Below are 18,491 nucleotides of genomic sequence, written 5' to 3' on the forward strand. Positions count from 1 at the left end.
GAAACAGCAGCGGTCAGTTTGTCTGTCCAAAGGGCCCCGCTTCATTAACAAGGAGGAAATGGGGTCACAGACACCACGAGAAGAAACTTACAAGGAGTGACCCCCGCACCCACAGCTGTGGAAGGTTCCCGGATTGCGCAGGACCAGATCGCGCAGGATGGCGCAGGACCAGATCTCGGTGGGTCAGGACGCCAGGTCCGCAGCTGAGACTGCGCTGGGCCAACCCCACGGACGCTGGCCGGGCATCGTCCTCCAAAGTCAAAGTCTGCCATGTGCCCCAAATCCAAGCCAGGGGCCCCGCATACACACAGGGACCCCGAGGTCAGCCGAGGCCCGCCCACAGCCAAAGGGGCCGTCACGGGTCCCGGGCTCGGCGGCAGAGCCCCACACGTGCATCTCACAAGCAGGAAGCTCAGCGGAGGCTGGGCACCTGTCCCTGCAGAGGACAGAACAGTGGGGGAGTGGGCCCCGGGCGGAGGGAAGGCCAGCCCCGGGGCCAGGTGACTGCCTCGCTTTGCAAATAGTCACCACGTTACACCTTGGTCTCCAGCAGGCTTTCTGCAGGTGTATTAAATTTCATAACTAAAAAGTTTTAGCAAATGGGAAACGGAAGTAGGCATGTAATGGTGCCACCCACGAGCCGCTGGCAGCGCGAGGCCTGGCCCTGCTCCTGTCGTCTGGGCTGGACGACGCTCGGCTGGGCACGTCCCCTTCATCCAGGGGGCGCCTGTGCTCCCACCGGCTTTGTGTTCTCTCCCTACACCCAGAGGTGGCGGAATCGGGCTGCAGAAGGACTGAGAAGCCAGGAGTGGGGGGGGGGGGGGGCAGTGCGGGTGGCCGCAGGCTGCTCGGACCGGACCAGACTGCTGCTGAAGGTCGTGCTTGTTAACCAAGCGCGTACTATCGCCCGGCCCTGCCCTGAGTGCTTTTCCAATGAGATCCAGTAACATACCATAACGTTCACCCCCTAACAGTGCGCAGCTCAGCGGGTTTCAGCACCTTCACAGCGCTGCGCAACATCACCACTGTCAGTTCCAGAACATTCCACCACGGCAGCAGGGACCCTGTTCCCATCAGCAGCCTCCCTGACCCCCTCCGCCCAACCAGCCTCAGTCTGCGATTGAGGAAGAGGCGGGGCCGCTCAGCAGAGGGAGGGGCCAGGGGAGAGGCCCCACCAAGCCCCACCCCTTGGTGGTGCCCGTCAGAGCTGCAGGGCCGGGTCTCACACACGTCAGGACGCAGGCGGAGCCTGGCCGGGTTCTGCCGTGGGGAGGGCCTGACAGAGAGGGGTCCCCAGGGAACGGCGCCCAGAGCACACTGAGGCCAGCCGGACTTGGGGGGTCCTGGGGATGGGGGTGCCTGGAAGCCACCACCAGTCTGGGAATTGAATCGTTCACATTCTTTGTGGCTGGGCTGAGGGATAAAGACATTTTTGTGCGCAAGAGCAAAATTGTTGGCCTCGGAGTCTAACATTTTTTATCAACTCCCGGCTCTCAGCGAGATGAAACGACCTGGCAGGGCAGACAGTCTGGGTTGGGCCACGCGGGTGTGGACGGTCCGGGGAAACCCTGAGGCCCTGCAGACCCCACCCTGGGTTGTGCTCGGAGGTCGAAGGTCATCCCGCGTCCAGGCCCGCGACCGGCTTCCCTGCCACTTGCTCCAAAGGCAGCCCCGGGCCTGCTGGGACCAGGGGCTGCGGCTTCACTCCCTGCAGCCCGGAGCCAAGGTCCCTCCCCACCCGGGCGCTCGTGGGTCCGGAGCCACCGAGGGGATCGACGTCTCGGACCACAGACCCCTGGCTCGGTTGGACGCTACGGTTCTTAAACTCTGGGCAGAAGAGGGACTTGCTGCAGGACCCCAGGCGGGTCAGTGGGCCGGGGTGCGGGGTGGGCGTGCAGTCGGCCCTTCATGCCTGCTGGCCGCATCTGGTTTCCCCTCCTTGGACCAAGCGGACAGCAGCCTCGAGCCCTGCCGTCACGTGAAGAAAGCGGTGGCCGGGCACCTCGAGCCTTTGCTGGACAAGGGGCTTCTGTCTCCAGGACGGCCCCGTCCCGGGGCTCGCATCTGAGTGCAGAAACCGTAGGGGGCGCCAGAGACGTGGAGGAAAGAGGATTTCCTCCTTGTTCCTGAGCACGGTCCAGCCTTGTGGAGGCAGGGGTTCTGGGCAAGCGTGGAGCCCCTCCCGCTGGTAGCTCCGAGCCGCGTGCCCACACGAGCAGCTCTGGGGCTCAGCCCCGACGCCCCGTTCAAGTCCCAGCCCCAGTTCCTTTCTCCTCTCTGCTTTTGCCTGGTACGGTTTGCACTGGGTTAAACGCCCCCTACAGGGCAGGACGCCGAAGGCCCACGGAGCAGCAGCAGAGCCGGCACGGACACGGGGGAGGGCACGTCCTCCCCCCGAGGCTCCAGCCCAGGGGCCGCAGAGGCTCCTGTGATCAGACAGCATCTCCACCTTGACCGACATTTCCAGGAGCAACAAAGGTGGAAAGAATAAAACAAGTGAAGGTGTTTCCATGCTGCGATAGGGGGGCTGACCTGGCTGCGGGCGGAGGGCAAAGCCCACGGTCAGAACCACGGCCCTGCTGCCGGAGGTCGTTCCCAAGCAACACGGATGCGGGCATTTCAGTGTCACGTGTCTTTGCCCACTGAACCGAAAACACCAAGAACATAAAACCAAGGATCCACTGGAAAGTCACCCGGAGAAGGAAAAATCCCTCCTAGAGCCCATCAGACTAGGCTGAGGTTTCCCTGGCTGGAAGGGACGCTTGTCCATCCAATACTGTGCGGCTTGGCTCGTGTCATCTTTTGACGCATTCGGGGTGGGCATGCAGGGAAGGGCGGCCAGATGGGCAGGCGCTGGCCCCGACCAGGCCGGGCTGGGCGCCTCACACGCGGAACCCTAAGTGCCTGTAGGGTCCACGCAGGTGTCCCCAATAAATGTTGACAACATCTGTGCCAGTGAGCTTGCATCTCCCAACAGACGCCGCGAGGGAGAAACGGGACTGGCAGGACCTTATCGGATGCAGCAAAATGAACAGATGATGATGTGATGAGGCTGGGAAGAGGCAGGTTTGGCGTCGAGCGCCCACACAGGGAGCTCTTGGTGGAGTTCACCCGGATGGGCCTGAAGCCAGGCCCAGGCTTTGCCGCACCGGCAGGCAGGCTGGAAGGGGGAAGCCGGGATCTGGTCTCCCCCCACTCTGGTCCCTGATGGCTTGTGATCTGTGTGCTAATATCCTAACATGATTCTCAGCATAAGTAAACGTCTCAGTGACTCGTAAGTTCTTAGATTTTATGGAAAGTCCCTACATTGATACACATAACTTTTGTAAAGTAATGAGTTTGCCTTTGTGAAGAGGACCGCCTGTGTTTAGGGGGAGTGTGCAGGAGCTCGTCCCGTTACCCGGCTCCAGCTGCCGCCCGGGGGCCCCTTCCTGCCCCTGCCTGACACCCAGGCCGCAGGGATGCCTGCTGCACCTCTAGCAGAGCTGAGGTCTCGAGTGGGCTGTAGAGCGTCCTCCGGAGGAAAGAGATCATCCTCCTTATGCAAAACAAGACCCGTCTGGGTCTAACGAGCCTCAGAAGTAAGAACCGCCTTCCCTGTTCTCCGCACGATCCCGGCAGGGAGCACAGTCAGTCGCGTGAATTCTCCTTTCATACACCATTGTTTTACGTGACATTCAAACTAGGTTTCTTTGGTGAAAGATGGTCTCCCCAAGTCGCACAGCTGAGTGGGACTCGTCCTGCAAGAGCTGGCTTTGGGCACAGGGACACTGGTCCTGTGGTCACACTAGGCACCCCCCAGGCCCCAAATGCCTGCCACTGTGATGGCGAAGCCCTGAAAGGGAGAGCTTAGCCGCAGAGGCTACCAAGCAAAGCCGTGAGGAACTGGGACCCAGACTAGTGAGTCTGGTGACGGGGCGGACAGGTGGAGGGACAGCAAGCCCATCGGGTCAAAATCGGGCTAAAAGGGAGACGAAGGATGCTTCAAAAACTAACTTCACGCTGCTTCTCGGTGTGGCCACGGGCTGCATCTCAGCCAATGGAATTACTCCTCCTAAATTCTGCCAGTTTTGTTATTTTTTACGATATGCCCAAAGCAAGTCAAACAATTAGGGAGGATTGGCCACTTAAGAGTTTGACCCAAAATTCCAAATCGACGAGGAGTGACCTCGCTGTGCTCGTGCCTTTTGGAGCTGAAGTTCCGGGACAACAGGAGGTGGGGCCACGTCCTGGCCACGGAGGCCACAGAGGCCAGGGCTGCGCTGGGCCCATCGGATCAGGCCAGCCTGGAAACACTGGGCTTGCGAGCCCACGTTTAACAAAACACAGTCACATCTTGCTTTACAAATACTGCTTTTTTTTTTTTACAAATTAAGGTCTGGGGCAGCCCTGTGCGAAACAAGTCTGTTAGCACATTTTCCCAGGAGTGTATGCTCACTTCGTGTCTCTGTGTCACATCTTCATAATTCTCATGATATTTCAGACTCTTTCATTATTATTATATTTGCATGGTGATTCGTGACCAGTGGTCTTTGATGTTACTCTTGTCACTGTTTTGGGTTTTTTTGGGGTTTTTTTGCGGTATGCGGGCCTCTCACTGTTGTGGCCTCTCCCGCTGCGGATCACAGGCTCCGGACGCGCAGGCTCAGCGGCCATGGCTCACGGGCCCAGCCGGTCCGCGGCACGTGGGATCTTCCCGGACCGGGGCACGAACCCGTGTCCCCCGCATCGGCAGGCGGACTCTCAACCACTGTGCCACCAGGGAAGCCCCTACTGTTTTGGTATTTTTTAGGAATGAAGTGTTTTTACTTAAGGTCGTGGGTTGTTTCTTTAGCCATATGCTACTGGCAACAGACCGCAGGATGGTGTAAACATCGCTTTCATGTGCCGGGAAGCCAAGAATTCTGTGACTCCCCTCGTTGCGGTACTGGCGGGGGGCGGGGGGCGCTGCAGGGACCAAAACAATCTACATGCTCTGACCAGTGACCAGGTCCTTCCTGCCTCGTCTGTGACAAATAGCCTTCCCTAGGCCAAGGGGCCAGACGCACCCACGCGTGTCCTCCTCTCTAAGGAGACGGTGCACATGCTCAGAACATGTAGTGAGAAGTGTTTCTGGATGTGAGGGCTGGGAGTGTCCTGTCTGTCGGACAGAACCGCGTTCGCCGGCGGCGGCAGAGGGGGCCACGCCTTGCTTAGACTCAACCACTTGCCTCCCTCCCTCGCTCCTCCTCCCTTCTCCCTTCCCCTCACCTCTCCTCCCTCCTGTCCCTCCTCCGCCATCTCTTTTCCCCAAACATCCACGGCTGTAACTCTGTAACTCTGAGACAGACTCTGGTCTGTCTCTCGACCAGGATTTGATTGGCTCCAAGGCCACGCTCCCCTGCTTCCTCAGGTGTGTCTGGCAGTGGGCAGGTGCATGTGGGGCCCTGGTCGGTAGCCATTGGTCTGTTCTGGGCACGGCTTCACCCAGGCCGTGGCTGCTGGGCCAGAGGCCCCCCCCCCCAGGGGTCTCTCAGCAGAGAGGCTGCATCTTAGGGGCACCTGCTCTGCGGGCGGGGGCCCACACAGGGTGTCCCACAGAACAGACCAGGCTCCCTGGATTCTCCACGAAGGCTGACAGTCGGGGGCCTGGACACAGGACACACGCAGCTGCGGGACGCGATTGGAACAGAGCACACGCAGACCTCAGACCACTCGCGGGCCTTGGAAACAGCACTTATATTTGAGCTGGGACGAGTTTTCACTCGAGTGTGTGGGAACAGGAGTGCAGCGCTGAGGGTGGTGACCCTGCCCTCGCCGGGGACACACATATAAATACAAACACAGCACGTTTCCTCGAAAGTGGTCCTCACACGGGGGCACCTGCCGCAATCCCCTTGATCATAATAGTGCTAACGAATTAGGAGGAAAATGAAACTGTTTTGTAAGTGATGCCACCAGAGCAAGGCGGCTCCAGCGGGCATTTTAGCACGGCTTCGTGTGTGGCTTCACACAGGGTGAGGCGGCGTCAGCCACCAGGGCTCCCCGCCCGCCAGGGCAGGTCCAGCCTCTCCTTGCCCGGATGTGCCCAGGGAGGGGAGAGGGGCTCGGGCATCTCCAGGAGGTTGGCCACAGAAGCAGGGTTCGTAGAAGCTGCTCTGTTTTCTAACAAGCCAAAAACTAGTTTTCAGTCTCCACCCTCTGCATCACGGTGCGTAGGGGGGAGGTTTCTCCCCGGGGAGGAAGTGGGTGAGGGCGAAGATGGGGGGGGCATTCGGGGGGGGCCGGCAGCTGGAGCCGGGCTGGGACGGAGGCTGCACATCCTCGGACAGAGAGAGGTCGGAGCCAGGTGAGGCCGGGAAGCCACCAGGGGGCTGCAACCAAACAGAAAAAGCCTCCTCAGCTGACGGGAGCCCGGGACATGCCCAGCACCACTGGCGCCCCTCAGAGCCCACCCTGGCCCGAACCCCCAGACCCAGGCCCTCCTGGTGGGAACCGCTCCCTGAACAGCGTGCATTCCCAGGGGGCCGCAGGGAGGCCCCGATTCAGCCCCACTGGGCCCCCTTCTCGCCTGTGGGCACATTGACATTCAGGTCTTGACATTCAGGAGGGTGGCTGGTGACCACCTGACACTGGGATGCACGGGCGTGCAAACGCTGTCTAAGGAAGAGGCTGCCCGGCTCATCTGGGGCCCTGGGTTTCCTCAACACTTCATATCTTACAGAAAAAGCCAAGAACATCAACATTTTCCACATAGTGTGATGGGGAATTCTATGCATCAACTTGGCTAGACTACGGTGCCCAGATGTTTGCTCAAACTGTCTGGATGTCATTTTGAGGGTGTTTGGTAGCCGTGATGAACATGTAGACCAGCAGATCACCCTCTCTGGTGTGGGTGGGCCTCGTCCAATCAGTTGAAGAGGAAAAGACGGAGGTTCCCGAGGGAGAGGGAATTCTGCCTCCAGACTGACCAGACTCAAACTGCAAAATCTGTCTTCCTGGGACCTCTAGCCTGTGGACTGCACTGCAGATTCTGGGCTCTCTCCCTCTATATATCTATATCTGTATCATCTCTTCCTATAAATAGATCTCTACCTGTGTCTACTACATGCACACAGGCTATTGGTTCTGTTTCTCTGGAGAACCCACACTATAGATGCAAAAGGTGATTCTGCAAGGAGAATGTTGGGGCCACAGGCTTTAAACTAATAAAATTGCCAGTTTTCCTCCACCCGCCAACAACCTCTTAAATTTCTTTCTTTTTTTTTTTTTAACTTCTAGAGGTTAAAAACGCCTGCTTAAAACCAACATTAAATAAAGCAAGCGACCCCTTCTGTGATGGGACACAGGTGCATGTGTGCAGGCTCTCGTCTTCGGGGGGGGCAGGTGGTTCCTTGCTCTCTGCTCAGCAGGTGTCCAGGGCCCAGGTATGCTGGCCTGCCTGCCCCTCCCCCTGGAGGAACCCCAGACCTCGGGCTTTGAGAGAGAATTTCCTCACAAGCCAGGGCTCTAGGGATCCAAGGGCCCTGGGCCCCTGCCCACCTCCATTGCTTTCTTTCTCTCAAACTCACACTTCTTTCTGACCTCAGGGGAGAAATGAAACCTCTAGAGAACATCCCTCAGATCTGCGGGTCCCCAGCTCCCACCAGGCATGTGTGTGGTCAGTTCTTTACCAGAAATGAGCAGCTGAGAGAACCAGGGAGTAAACCACACTGACCATGGAATAAACCAGTGGGAACCACAGAGGAGCCATCTGGAAATACATGGCAAACCACCAGGAACCACAGAGAAAACCACCAGGAACCACAGAGCAAACCACCAGGAACCACGGAGCAAACCACCAGGAATCACGGAGTAAACCACCAGGAACCACAGAGCAAACCACCAGGAACCACGGAGCAAACCACCAGGAATCACGGAGTAAACCACCGGGAACCACAGAGCAAACCACCAGAGACCACAGAGAAAACCACCAGGAACCACGGAGTAAACCACCAGGAACCACAGAGCAAACCACCAGAGACCACAGAGAAAACCACCAGGAACCACGGAGCAAACCACCAGAGACCACAGAGAAAACCACCAGGAACCACGGAGTAAACCACCAGGAACCACAAAGAAAACCACCAGGAACCACAGAGAAAACCACCACAGACCACAGAGAAAACCACCAGGAACCACGGAGTAAACCACCAGGAACCACGGAGTAAACCACCAGGAACCATGGAGAAAACCACCAGGAACCACGGAGTAAACCACCAGGAACCACGGAGTAAACCACCACAGATCATAGAGCAAACCATCACAGACCACAGAGAAAACCACCAGGAACCACAGAGAAAACCACCAGGAACCACGGAGTAAACCACCAGGAACCACAGAGCAAACCACCAGGAACCACGGAGGAAACTAGCCTCTGTCCACACAGGCAATCCCATCGGGGAGCAGACAAAAAGCCTCTTAGTTACAGGGTGCGAGGTCCTTAGTTACAGGATGCGAGGTCCTTAGTTACAAGATGTGAGTTAATCCTTGGCGTGTCCTTGTTCCTGCACTTCCTGACCAGGTGGCCCTGGGAATAAGGAAGGTGGGTTTTCTTCGAAGGCGATTGTTCTTTTTTTTTTTTTTGGCGGTAGGCGGGCCTCTCACTGTCGTAGCCTCTCCCGTTGCGGAGCACAGGCTCCGGACGCGCAGGCTCAGCGGCCATGGCTCACGGGCCCAGCCGCTCCACGTCATGTGGGATCTTCCCGGACCGGGGCATGAACCCGTGTCCCCGGCATCGGCAGGCGGACTCTCAACCACTGCACCACCAGGGAAGCCCAAAGGCGATTGTTCGTTTGACCAGCTGCTCCAAACAGCCCCAAGAGCTGCTCACTCCCTCTATTATGCGGGAGTGTTTTCCGCTGCTAATGACTGGACAGGACACTTGCAATATCCCTTTCCTCCTCCGATGGGAACAGAGTCAGAAACATCAATCTGTCGTTTCCCTCCTGACGAGACACATAGCATCATTGATTTGCCATCTCCTCGAAATCTGATTATTGACGTGTATGTAATTACGCGCCTACATGTGCCGGTGATAAAAGCTGATTAGGCCCTTGTAGAGGGAGCCCAGGCCTCCCTGGGAGGGAGAATTGGGAGCATCTGCTGTTTGTGACGAGCCAGAGGCCCGAAGGTGGATGAGGCTGGAGTACGACACCGGAAGAGAGCCATGTGTTCTCCAGCACCAGCGGTAAGGAGGGGAGACCGTGCCCGCACCCTGCAGCCCTGTCTCCTGGGGGAACAGAAGCAGGACACCTGCCGGTGCCTCAGGTCAGGACCCAGAGCAGCAGGCCCCGGATGAGGTGCTGTCCTCTCCGGGTCCTCCCTGCGGCCAAGCTTGCGGGACGCTGGTGCTAAACCAGCCAAACGCCGGGGCTCAGCCAGGAGGAGGGGCCCTGCAGGGATCGCCTCTGCCCCCTAGCCACGCCCCCGAGCTGCCTGGAGTCCCCGTGTGCAGGCGTGACTGTGGGGCCTCGCGGTGGACGCTGGGAGGACGGGAGACAGCGGCCCACGGAGCACGCCCATTCCTCAGCGTCCGTGCATTTCCAAGCTGGTGTTTGAGACCACAGGCGGCCAACCAGCCCTCCCTCCAGCTGTGGTCTCACGTTCTGGGTTCAGCAAACTAAGCAGATGAGAGGCAGAGCACAGCCCAGGACACAGGCCACGCCCAGATGACGTGGTCCTTCCCGTGATGGGGACCAGGGAGGATGGCCCGGAGGTGGGATGCAGGTGACGCTCCCAGGGAAGACGAGGGCCGCCAAGGACGGCCACCTGGGTGTCGGGGAAGCTGACGTACCCGCCGTGAGAAGTGATGCCACGGGGGGTTACTGGCAGCCAGCTCACCTCCTGACGCTTGGGTAATTCCTTTCGGTGTCTTAGAAATGGGAGGACTCTCGAGCCAGGCCCCTCCCTGACTCAGGACTCAGCCTGCGGGTCCCCGTGCAGCCAGGGCGCCTGCTCAGGACTGGTGGGGTAGCTGGCGTTGCCCCTCATTGGCAGGAGGAGGCCTCCCATGACACAGCCCGTGGGCCACCACTCCTCGGAGACAGACGTGGCGCTGCCTCCTCTGGGAATTCCAAGGCCCCCGGAGCTCTGGGCGCACAGCCGCCAGATACACATTCACGGCGAGCGGAAGGAGCCAGGCGCGGAGAGGACGGACTTGAGCCTCCACGGGGAGGCAGAGCGGCCCCTGATTCCCCGCCCAGCGGGCCTGCCCCGGGCAGGGCGAGGCTGCAGGCTTTCTCAGCTCGCCACACCTGCTGCGCCCCGGGGCCCAGAGACCCCACACCCGCTTCCAGCCCCACGAGCTGTCGGGCCTGGGGAGGCCACCGTGGACCTCGCTGGCCGGGCTTGTGCCACAGCCCCGGGCGGCCAGCCGGGCCGAGTCTGAGTCATAAGGGGCTGCAGAGACGGGCACCACGCTCCCCTCAGCCCCGCCTCAAGTCTGGCCGCCGCCTCTGTCCCTGAGCTGGTGGATACATACACCTGCCCTGAACAGCCTCTGGCCCTGAAAAGTTCTCATGCCCCGTCAACATCACCCCTCGAGCGCTGGGACCCCAAGCAGCAGATGAAGATGTGTGACCTCACAGCAAACGGCCGGGGTCTCAGCACCCCACCTGCCCACGCACACAGACGCAGCCCCTCCGGTACCTTGACCCCGCGAACTTCCCAGAACCGCTCAGGGGCTGCCGTCATTGACACAGACCAGAGAACGTGCCAAGGCCACCGCCCCGCCCCCGCCAAAACAGAGGCCGACAGGCTCTCTGGGCCAGAGGTGCTCACCTCTGCCCCCCGAGGACACAGGGCAACATCTGGGGACGTCCTGGTCACCACAGTGGCAGCTGGTCGGGCGGGACGCTGCTCTATGAACAGGCTTCACCCCCGCCTGCCCCCTTCCACAGCAGCCCCAAGGCCACCAGAGTGGTACTAGGGTGAGGCCTGTGCACCTGCCGCTTTCGTGAGCTCTACTCAGTGACGCTGCCCTGTCGCAGGGGCCCGGCAGCTGGCACATGGCCAGGAAACTGCAGGCAACTCGTGTGGGACCTGGTCAGGGGCCAGAAAACCTCAAGGCCCCGGAAGACGTGGCGGGCTGGGTCACCAGGGCCACACGGAGCAAGGATGCCCAGATGCCCCCGGGGATGCCGCACGTCCTGCGCGGGGCCTGGGGTCACCCGCCACATCCCTTGGTCGTCCCACCCCCTTTGCTGGTCCACACCAGCTGCATCACCCCATTGTCTAAGTCGGGAGGGGGAGCCACAGACCCCCCCCCTTTTCCTTCAACCCAAGCCCCCCACCCCCCTGTCCCACCCGAGCCGCACTCCCTGGATGACAGCTGCCTGGGACGTGAGCACCGTCCGGCCCGGGGACGCTCGGCCTACCTGGAGGGGCAGCGGGTACGACGAGCAGGTGGGGACAGCCGGGGGCACCGGGCCGAAGCCCGTGGAGGCCAGGATCTGCTGGGCGGGGTTGTAGAGGGCCTGAGGCGCTGTGGACGGGCCGTAGGCCAGCTGGGACAGCGGGACCTGCCGCAAAGGATGGAGACGTGTCAGCCGAGCCCTGCTCTGGGGAGCCCCGTCTGGCAGCCGCTCAGGAAGGCGGAGTCCCCAAGGGAGAGATTCTGAGTCCTCTCGCCAGCCTCTCTCCGACCAGAACTAAAACCCAAAAGCTGGGCCTCTTCTTGCTTTTCCTTTTCCTGTTTGTCCCGGGATCCGCCGAGAGGCCCAGCTAGGCCCAGGCTCTCTTGGGTTTTTTTTGGAAAAGTGAGGAAACCCCACCTGTCTGCTCCAGGAGCGTGTGTCACGGGCATCCCCGAGGGGCGCTGATTCCAAAGCTGCCCCCGGCTCTAGTCAGCAGGGCCCTCTCCCCACAGGGGCTCTGGGTGGCACAGGCCGGGGTAGGGCTCTGGGTGGCACAGGCCGGGGTAGGGCTCTGGGTGGCACAGGCCGGGGTAGGGCTCTGGGTGGCACAGGCAGGGGTAGGGCTCTGGCCGCAGGGATTTCTGGAGCAGCACAGCCAAGACCAGAGCTTCCCAAACTCCTCCAACTCCGGCTTCCTTAGCTCACGGGAGGCTCTGATTCCCCAAAGGAAAACAGAACGTGGGCCCTGATTCTTGACCTCTCACCCGCCCCCAGAGAGGACGGGCCGTAGGACGTACCCCTCTCCAGAGGCAGGCCAGCCGCTCCCGATGGGGGGCTCGGGGGTTCCCAGACCAGAGGTGCAACCTTCCCTAAGAGCCCAGAACCTGGATCCCGCCTGACACCCACGGGGCAGGCCCTGCAGAGCCGGGAGGGGCTGCGACAGCACGGGCAGCAGCACAGACGGAGCATCTGAAAACTCATCAGAAGCCCTGGAGGTGCCAGAGCAGGGTCCTGAGGAGGGGGGGGCAGAGAGCCCCCCAGAGCTGCCTCGCCGCCCCTGCCCTCGGGACACAGGCAGCCCAGGAAGGAGGAGGCCCGTCGCGCTTCCTTCATGCCGCAGGCTTAGTGCTCCGTCCGCTCCTACCAGGAGCTCTGGTCTGCGCGGCGAGTCAGTTAAACTCCGAGGAGTGAACAGGCAGCTTGAAAGCAGGGAGAGAGGACGGAAAACTCAGGACGGGGCCCAAGCGCAGCCACCTCGATGCCTTGATGACTTATTCACGAACAAGCATAGCTGAGGGCCGACTGTGTGCGCCCCAACGTGGCCCGGTACCACCAGAGCTGGGCCCTGGGGCTGTGGAGAGCGTTTCGGGCCTGAGGCCTGGCTGAGGGATCCAGGCCGAGGGGGCTGGTGAGGGTCGTGGTCGAGGGTCCAGAGGGCGTCATGGGCTGGAGAGGAGCTGCCTGGCTGGCTCAGCATTTCGGGGCCTGGGGAGGATGGGGTGGAGGTGTAGGGGTCTCCCAGAGGCGGCCTCACTCTGGGAACTACGGCCACTCTGCGGGGGACGCTAGGCGCCTGCACTGCCTGGTCTTGCCCTGACCCCTCGTGCACCCTCTCACCTCCGAGCCTCCCATGACGGCAAGGAAACCCCAGCTGGGCCAGGAGGACTGTCCACCTGCAGCTCTCATACCTGAGGCCAGCACAGACCCTTCCTCAGCCAGGCTGGGCTGTAAGCGTGGCCACGTTGCCGGGGCAACCCCACCTCGGGAGACCCTCTGCAGACCCGAGACTCCACGCTCTGCCCGCCCACCCACCCAGCACCCCACGGGACGGAGCCCTGAGCGCCCAGAGCTTCGGGTGGCTTGTGACGTGTCTTCGTTCCTTAAGATAATTCTTAAATTATAAGATCCATTAACTTACGAGAGCATCTACTCGCAGGTGTAAAATTTTAAGGAATCACCTTGCTTGCTTCTTACAACACCCCTGAGCTCTGGGTGTGAGAGAGGAAACTGTCCAGAGCGGGGCTGACACGTAACTCTGTGTCCCGCGTGACAAGCGGCCTTTCTGGGGCGTTGCTACGTTCCCGAGAGAAGCTCCAGCAGTTTTACTATAAACTCATGAGCACAGGGCCCTCTTCTGGAAAAGCCACCGGGCTGACGGCCATCCCTGGGGACAGCCAGCAGCCTCCACCCGGGCTCCCAGGGGCAGGACCCGAACAAGACACTCTGTGTAGCCATCGAGTCTAACCTCACTCTCCTTGAGGATCTGCGGAGAGAGAAAACTCCGACCCAGTCACAGCAGGAAAAGCCCCACCGAGGGACCCCCCAGACCGCACTGTGGGCCCTGCAGACCCCGGGCGTCCCGGGGGCAGGCGGCCCGAGGGACCCCCCGGACCGCACTGTGGGCCCTGCAGACCCCAGGCGTCCCGGGGGCAGGCGGCCCTCGTCCTTGAAGGACAGGATGTTGTTGTGCGCGCACGGAAAGACACCTTGCGACCGAGCGGGAGCTGGGCCCGGCGTCTGCACCACGCAGAGTGGGAGTGGGGCGGGGGTCGCCAGGGTCTCCCGTGGTGTCTCGGGCTTTGTCTGGGGTCAGGAAACCTCCCAGAAACATGTCACTGATCTCGGGAGGCTCCAGGTGAGGCTGAGAAATGCGGCCAAGGGCCACAGTCTCTGGGGCAGAGGTAACAAGCCTCCGCTCGGCAGTGTGGGCTGTGGATGGGGTCTGGCCCGCAGGGGGTGTTTGCACGTGCATTTGCACTTCCTCCTCGTTAAAGCCGGGCGATGGGCGGGTGGCTGCTGGTCTGTGGGAGGCTGTGAGCTCTTCCTGGCGCTTGTGGCCTCCCGTGCGGCACCTCCACGGATGAAGTGTCAGGTCGCGGGAGGTACCATCTGGGCCCCGCGCGAGAACACGGCTTGGAACAGCCGGTCCCCTGGAGAGGACGCTGCCCGTGGAGAGACTTGCAGGGTGGCGTCAGGCACGGGCCCTGCAGTGCGGTCCCTGCCCAGGGCTGCCCAGATGCTGCAGCACGTTCTCAGGGGCTCACTTTGGAGTCACCTGACTTCGGGAAGCACGGGCCTGAGCCCCAGATCTACCGGATCGGAGGCGCTGGGGTTCCGTGCTCAGCGGGCCACCAAGGGATGGACGCGGCTGTCAGGCGCCAGGCTCGGTGCCCCTCTCTGCCGCTGAACTCGCGCTCCCTGGACCGGCTCAGGTGGCGCGAGCCTCGGGGGGGAGGGACTGAAGTGTCCCCAGGCTGCGGTCAGCACGGCTGCCGGCTCCACGAGCCCACGTCCCCATCGCTGTGTCTGCCCAGTGCGCGGCGGGCGCTACTCACCATGTCCTTGAAGGCCCCCAGGACGGCCGCGGTGACGACGCCCAGGAACAGGCCTAGGACGTTCAGCGCCGCCGAGGCCCAGAGCAGCCGATAGAGGTGGAGCACGTCCTGGCAGCCGCGGACGCCCACAAACTCGTAGTAGGTGGGCGGGTGCTCGGTGCTGTGCGGGGAGGGGCTCAGCGTCACCCACGGCTGCAGGGGGGCCCCCTCGCCGCCTGAGCCCGCGGGGCAGACGCTCCACGTACTGATGGGCCGGGGGCTCTGCTGGGAGGGCCCAGGCCCTCAGGTGGCGGAGGGAGGCCCTGGGGGCAGGGCTGTCCCAGGGAGCCCAGAATCCACCTGGGAGGGGGCCCAGGTCTCTGAGCAGGACAGCCTGCCCCAAGCAGGGGCCCCGGCAGGCAGAGCCCCGGCCCGGTCACCCTCGGAGCCAGCAGGGGTTAGCGGCTGCTGGCCGTCCTGGCCGGGAGCACAGAGGGGTGAGCCTTGGAGGGGGTTCGTCTTGGCCCGTGGCCTGGGCCCCGTGGTCGTGGTCTGTGCAGGCTCTGGACCGCAGCCTCGGGCTGGAAATGGGGTGAATTCCTGCTCTGGGGGAAGGGTGTTGCAGCCTACGCCCCTGGGGTTTTCAACAGTTCAGGGAGGGTCTCCAAGAAGCAACAGTAAACTCCCTGTTGGCTTTAATGTAGGTATTCAAGCTGTTAACACAAAATTTAAAAGACGGTGTGGGGAGGGTTCTGCTTCCCACGGAGCTGGGACCTTGCACTGGTCCAGACGACAGGTGAGAAGCTGGACAGACTGAATAGAGCAGCGCTTCTGGGCCCCACGGGACGGGGGAGGACACAGGGCAAACCGCCGCCCCCGTCCCCAGACCGGAGAGACCAGCGGGCAGAGACAGGGTCCCGGCCTTCCGGGGAGGAAGAAACGGGTCACCTGTGCCGGTCACAGCCCACAGCAGGACAGGGCTCCCCGGGAGGCCTCCCCTGCCCCCCACCTCCCGGCAGCCCTGAGCCTCGGTCCTCTCATCTGTGGAATGGAGCCCAGGGCCCGGCCTCACAGAATGTGTGAGGGCTGAATGAGATGTGGGTGCAGCGTGCGAGGACGGGGATGCAGAGCGGGGTGGGTAAGTCCGGGGACGTGGGGTTCGCGGCTGTCGGGCTCCCACCGCTCACCTGTGGCAGTCGTAGAGGTCGCAGCAGTAGCAGGTGTTACTCTTCACCTTCAGCTGGCATCTACCGTTCAGGGAGTGGCAGGTCACCTGTGAGCAGAGAGTCCGGTCAGGTGCCCCTGTCCTCAGGCCGCAGCGGGCAGGGGCCTCCCTGGGCGTAAGGACCCACCCCTCTGCCCCATGAGCCAGGCAGCTGCCTCCCCTGAGCCCACGTTTCTTGACCTGCCCCTTCCTCCACCCAGTCCAGGTGCAGCAGGGCTGGGGGGCCACAGGGACCCCCTGCAGGGAGAGGTAGAAGACCAGGCCAAAGCTTGCTGGACGAGGTGAGGGGCGGGGGGTCCCCAGGAGCCTGCACGTGGGGACCCCTCAGGTGGGAGCCCCTTCCTGACCTCCCAGAGGACAGCTCCCGGTCGCCCAGTCTGACCAAGCCAGCCCTTCCCCAGGTCACCCGGAGGCTTCCCCTCCTTCCCCCGGTGCTTTGTAACCACCCCCGTGTGGAAAGTAAGTGGGGCAGAGACCACCCAGCTGCAGAGAGAGGACGGGGACCCTGGGGAGAAGGACTTGGAGGGAGGGCCGTGCATGAGTGAGGACAGACATTCGAGCAGGCTTGGGGTCGCCTGAGAGGCCAAGCGCCCGGGGCAGGTCAGGGGGCAGGTCGGGGGCAGGGCCTGACCCCAGAGGTCCTTGGCCCCGGCCCCTATAGCAGCACCTCAAGCCACCCTTGGGCATGTAGCCTTTCTTTCAGGGTTCTGTGGGTAACTCCCGAAAGCCACCCACATCAGGAGTGGGAGGGCTTGAGCGGGGTCCTAGAAAGATTAATCTGGAAAAAGTCCCGACGGGGCGGAGACCAGAGACAGGCTGCTGGGAGCCATGGAAGTGAGCCCGTGTGACTCAGGCCTGCAAGGGGGCTGGGCGGACGGCCCGACAGGTGAGAACCGGGGCTCAGCGAGGGGAGCAGGGGAGCAGTCAGGGCACCGCCGGGCTCTGAGCCTGGCAGCCAGCACACGGGAAGGTCGGAGCCACACGACGGCGAGACCTAACCCTGATCCTGACCCGAGGTGCCCCCTGCTGGGAGGTGTCCCTCCCTCCTGCGAGGTGTCACCTCTGTGACCCCAGTACCGCTCGGAACACACTGCGGTGAGCAGGAAGGAAGGACAGAGCAGCACGAGGGTGTGGGGGGCCCGGTGACCCCCGCTGAAGAGGACGAGTCCCCAGGGCCCCCTCCAGCGGCACAGGCCGGGCCTTTGGAGAAGACGTGTGCCGCCCCCTGTTGAGGGGCAGTAGCAGAGGCCCCTTCTCCCCGCCGCCAGCCACGCGGCCTCAGCCACGGCGTCTGCTGCCCGCCCTGCGCGCCTCCTTCCTGACATTTGTGCACAGTGTCAGAGGCCATGTTTAGTTAAACCGATAAATCTACACAGAGCTGAGGGAGACGGCAGGACAAGGGAGCCACGCAGCCACCTGGGACGGTCCACGAGGAGACACCGGCCACGCTTAGAAACACCCATCAGACATCCTCGGCCCAGGGACAGCCGGCGAGTTTGGGGCCAGTGCAAACGCAGCATCCTAGATTTCAGTGCACTAATTACGTCAACAAAAAGCTCATCGTGAACGCCGCACAGACGGGGCCGGTGGCCTCGGGGCCGCACCACAGGCGGTCGGCAGCTGTGATCCGGAGCGAAGCACCTCACCGGGCGCGGTGAGCGCGACGTGAGGGCGTGCTGGGGACAGAACGTCAGATCTGGGCCAGGTTAACGAGCGGGACCAGCGCTGCGCTCACCTCCGTCTGGTAGACGTCGTGCAGGTAGCCGACCCCACTGGAGTAGAACTGGCACCTTCCTGCGGTGAGGGGCCTGGGCTCCTAGAGACCAAGAACCACAGATGGAACGGGACGGCTTTACCCCCATGTCAGGAGGGACCGGAGGTGATTTCAGACCTGTCGCCGCAGGCTCTGAGCCCAAAGGAGAGAGGCCAAGAACAACGGACCCCTCCCAGGAGTACAAAGAAAGGAAGTACCAGGGCTCATCCCAGAGCAGCTGGGCTCCTGCAGCCAGGAAGCAGGCACCCCAACCCTGCCGGCCAGGGGCACAGCTCCCCCTATCGGTCAACACAGGGCAGCTGAGGGAGGTGGTCGTGCTCCCATACAAGTCTCAACAAGGAGACCCCCTGGCTCCTGCCTCTTTCCCTCAAAGCACAGCAATTTTTCCACGAGGGAGGGAGCAAGGTGGGTTTCAGCCTAATCCACTCATCCATCCAACCAGCCAACCACCCACCCGACCACTTACTCATCTGTGTATCCATCCTTCTATCCATCCATCCACGTCCATCCACCCATCCCTCCATCCATCCTTCTATCCAGCCACCCACGTCCATCCACCCATCCCTCCATCCATCCTTCCATCCTTCTATCCATCCACCCACGTCCATCCACCCATCCCTCCATCCATCCTTCCATCCTTCTATCCATCCACCCACGTCCATCCACCCATCCCTCCATCCATCCTTCCATCCTTCTATCCAGCCACCCACGTCCATCCACCCGTCCCTCCATCCATCCTTCCATCCTTCTATCCATCCACCCACGTCCATCCATCCCCCTCCCTCCATCCATCCTTCCATCCT

At 61.8% G+C, this 18,491-nt stretch overlaps 1 protein-coding gene across 1 annotated transcript in view; it reads right to left on the reverse strand.

The window, feature by feature from the left end:
* Positions 1-5,978: 5,978 nt before the first annotated feature.
* TMEM255B (transmembrane protein 255B) overlaps positions 5,979-18,491 on the reverse strand; it is a 32,076-nt gene continuing 19,563 nt past the window's right edge. Inside the window, exons 5-9 of the mRNA XM_082675504.1 lie at positions 17,650-17,730; positions 15,877-15,962; positions 14,711-14,870; positions 11,397-11,540; positions 5,979-6,353 (exon numbers count right to left, since the gene is read on the reverse strand). Of these exons, the coding sequence (XP_082531630.1) occupies positions 6,186-6,353; positions 11,397-11,540; positions 14,711-14,870; positions 15,877-15,962; positions 17,650-17,730 (639 nt within the window). The 3' untranslated portion in view covers positions 5,979-6,185. The remainder of the gene's footprint in view (positions 6,354-11,396; positions 11,541-14,710; positions 14,871-15,876; positions 15,963-17,649; positions 17,731-18,491) is intronic.

This window comes from Grampus griseus (genome assembly GCF_964374135.1).
Source record: "Grampus griseus genome assembly, chromosome: 18".
Taxonomy (NCBI): Eukaryota; Metazoa; Chordata; class Mammalia; order Artiodactyla; family Delphinidae; genus Grampus; species Grampus griseus.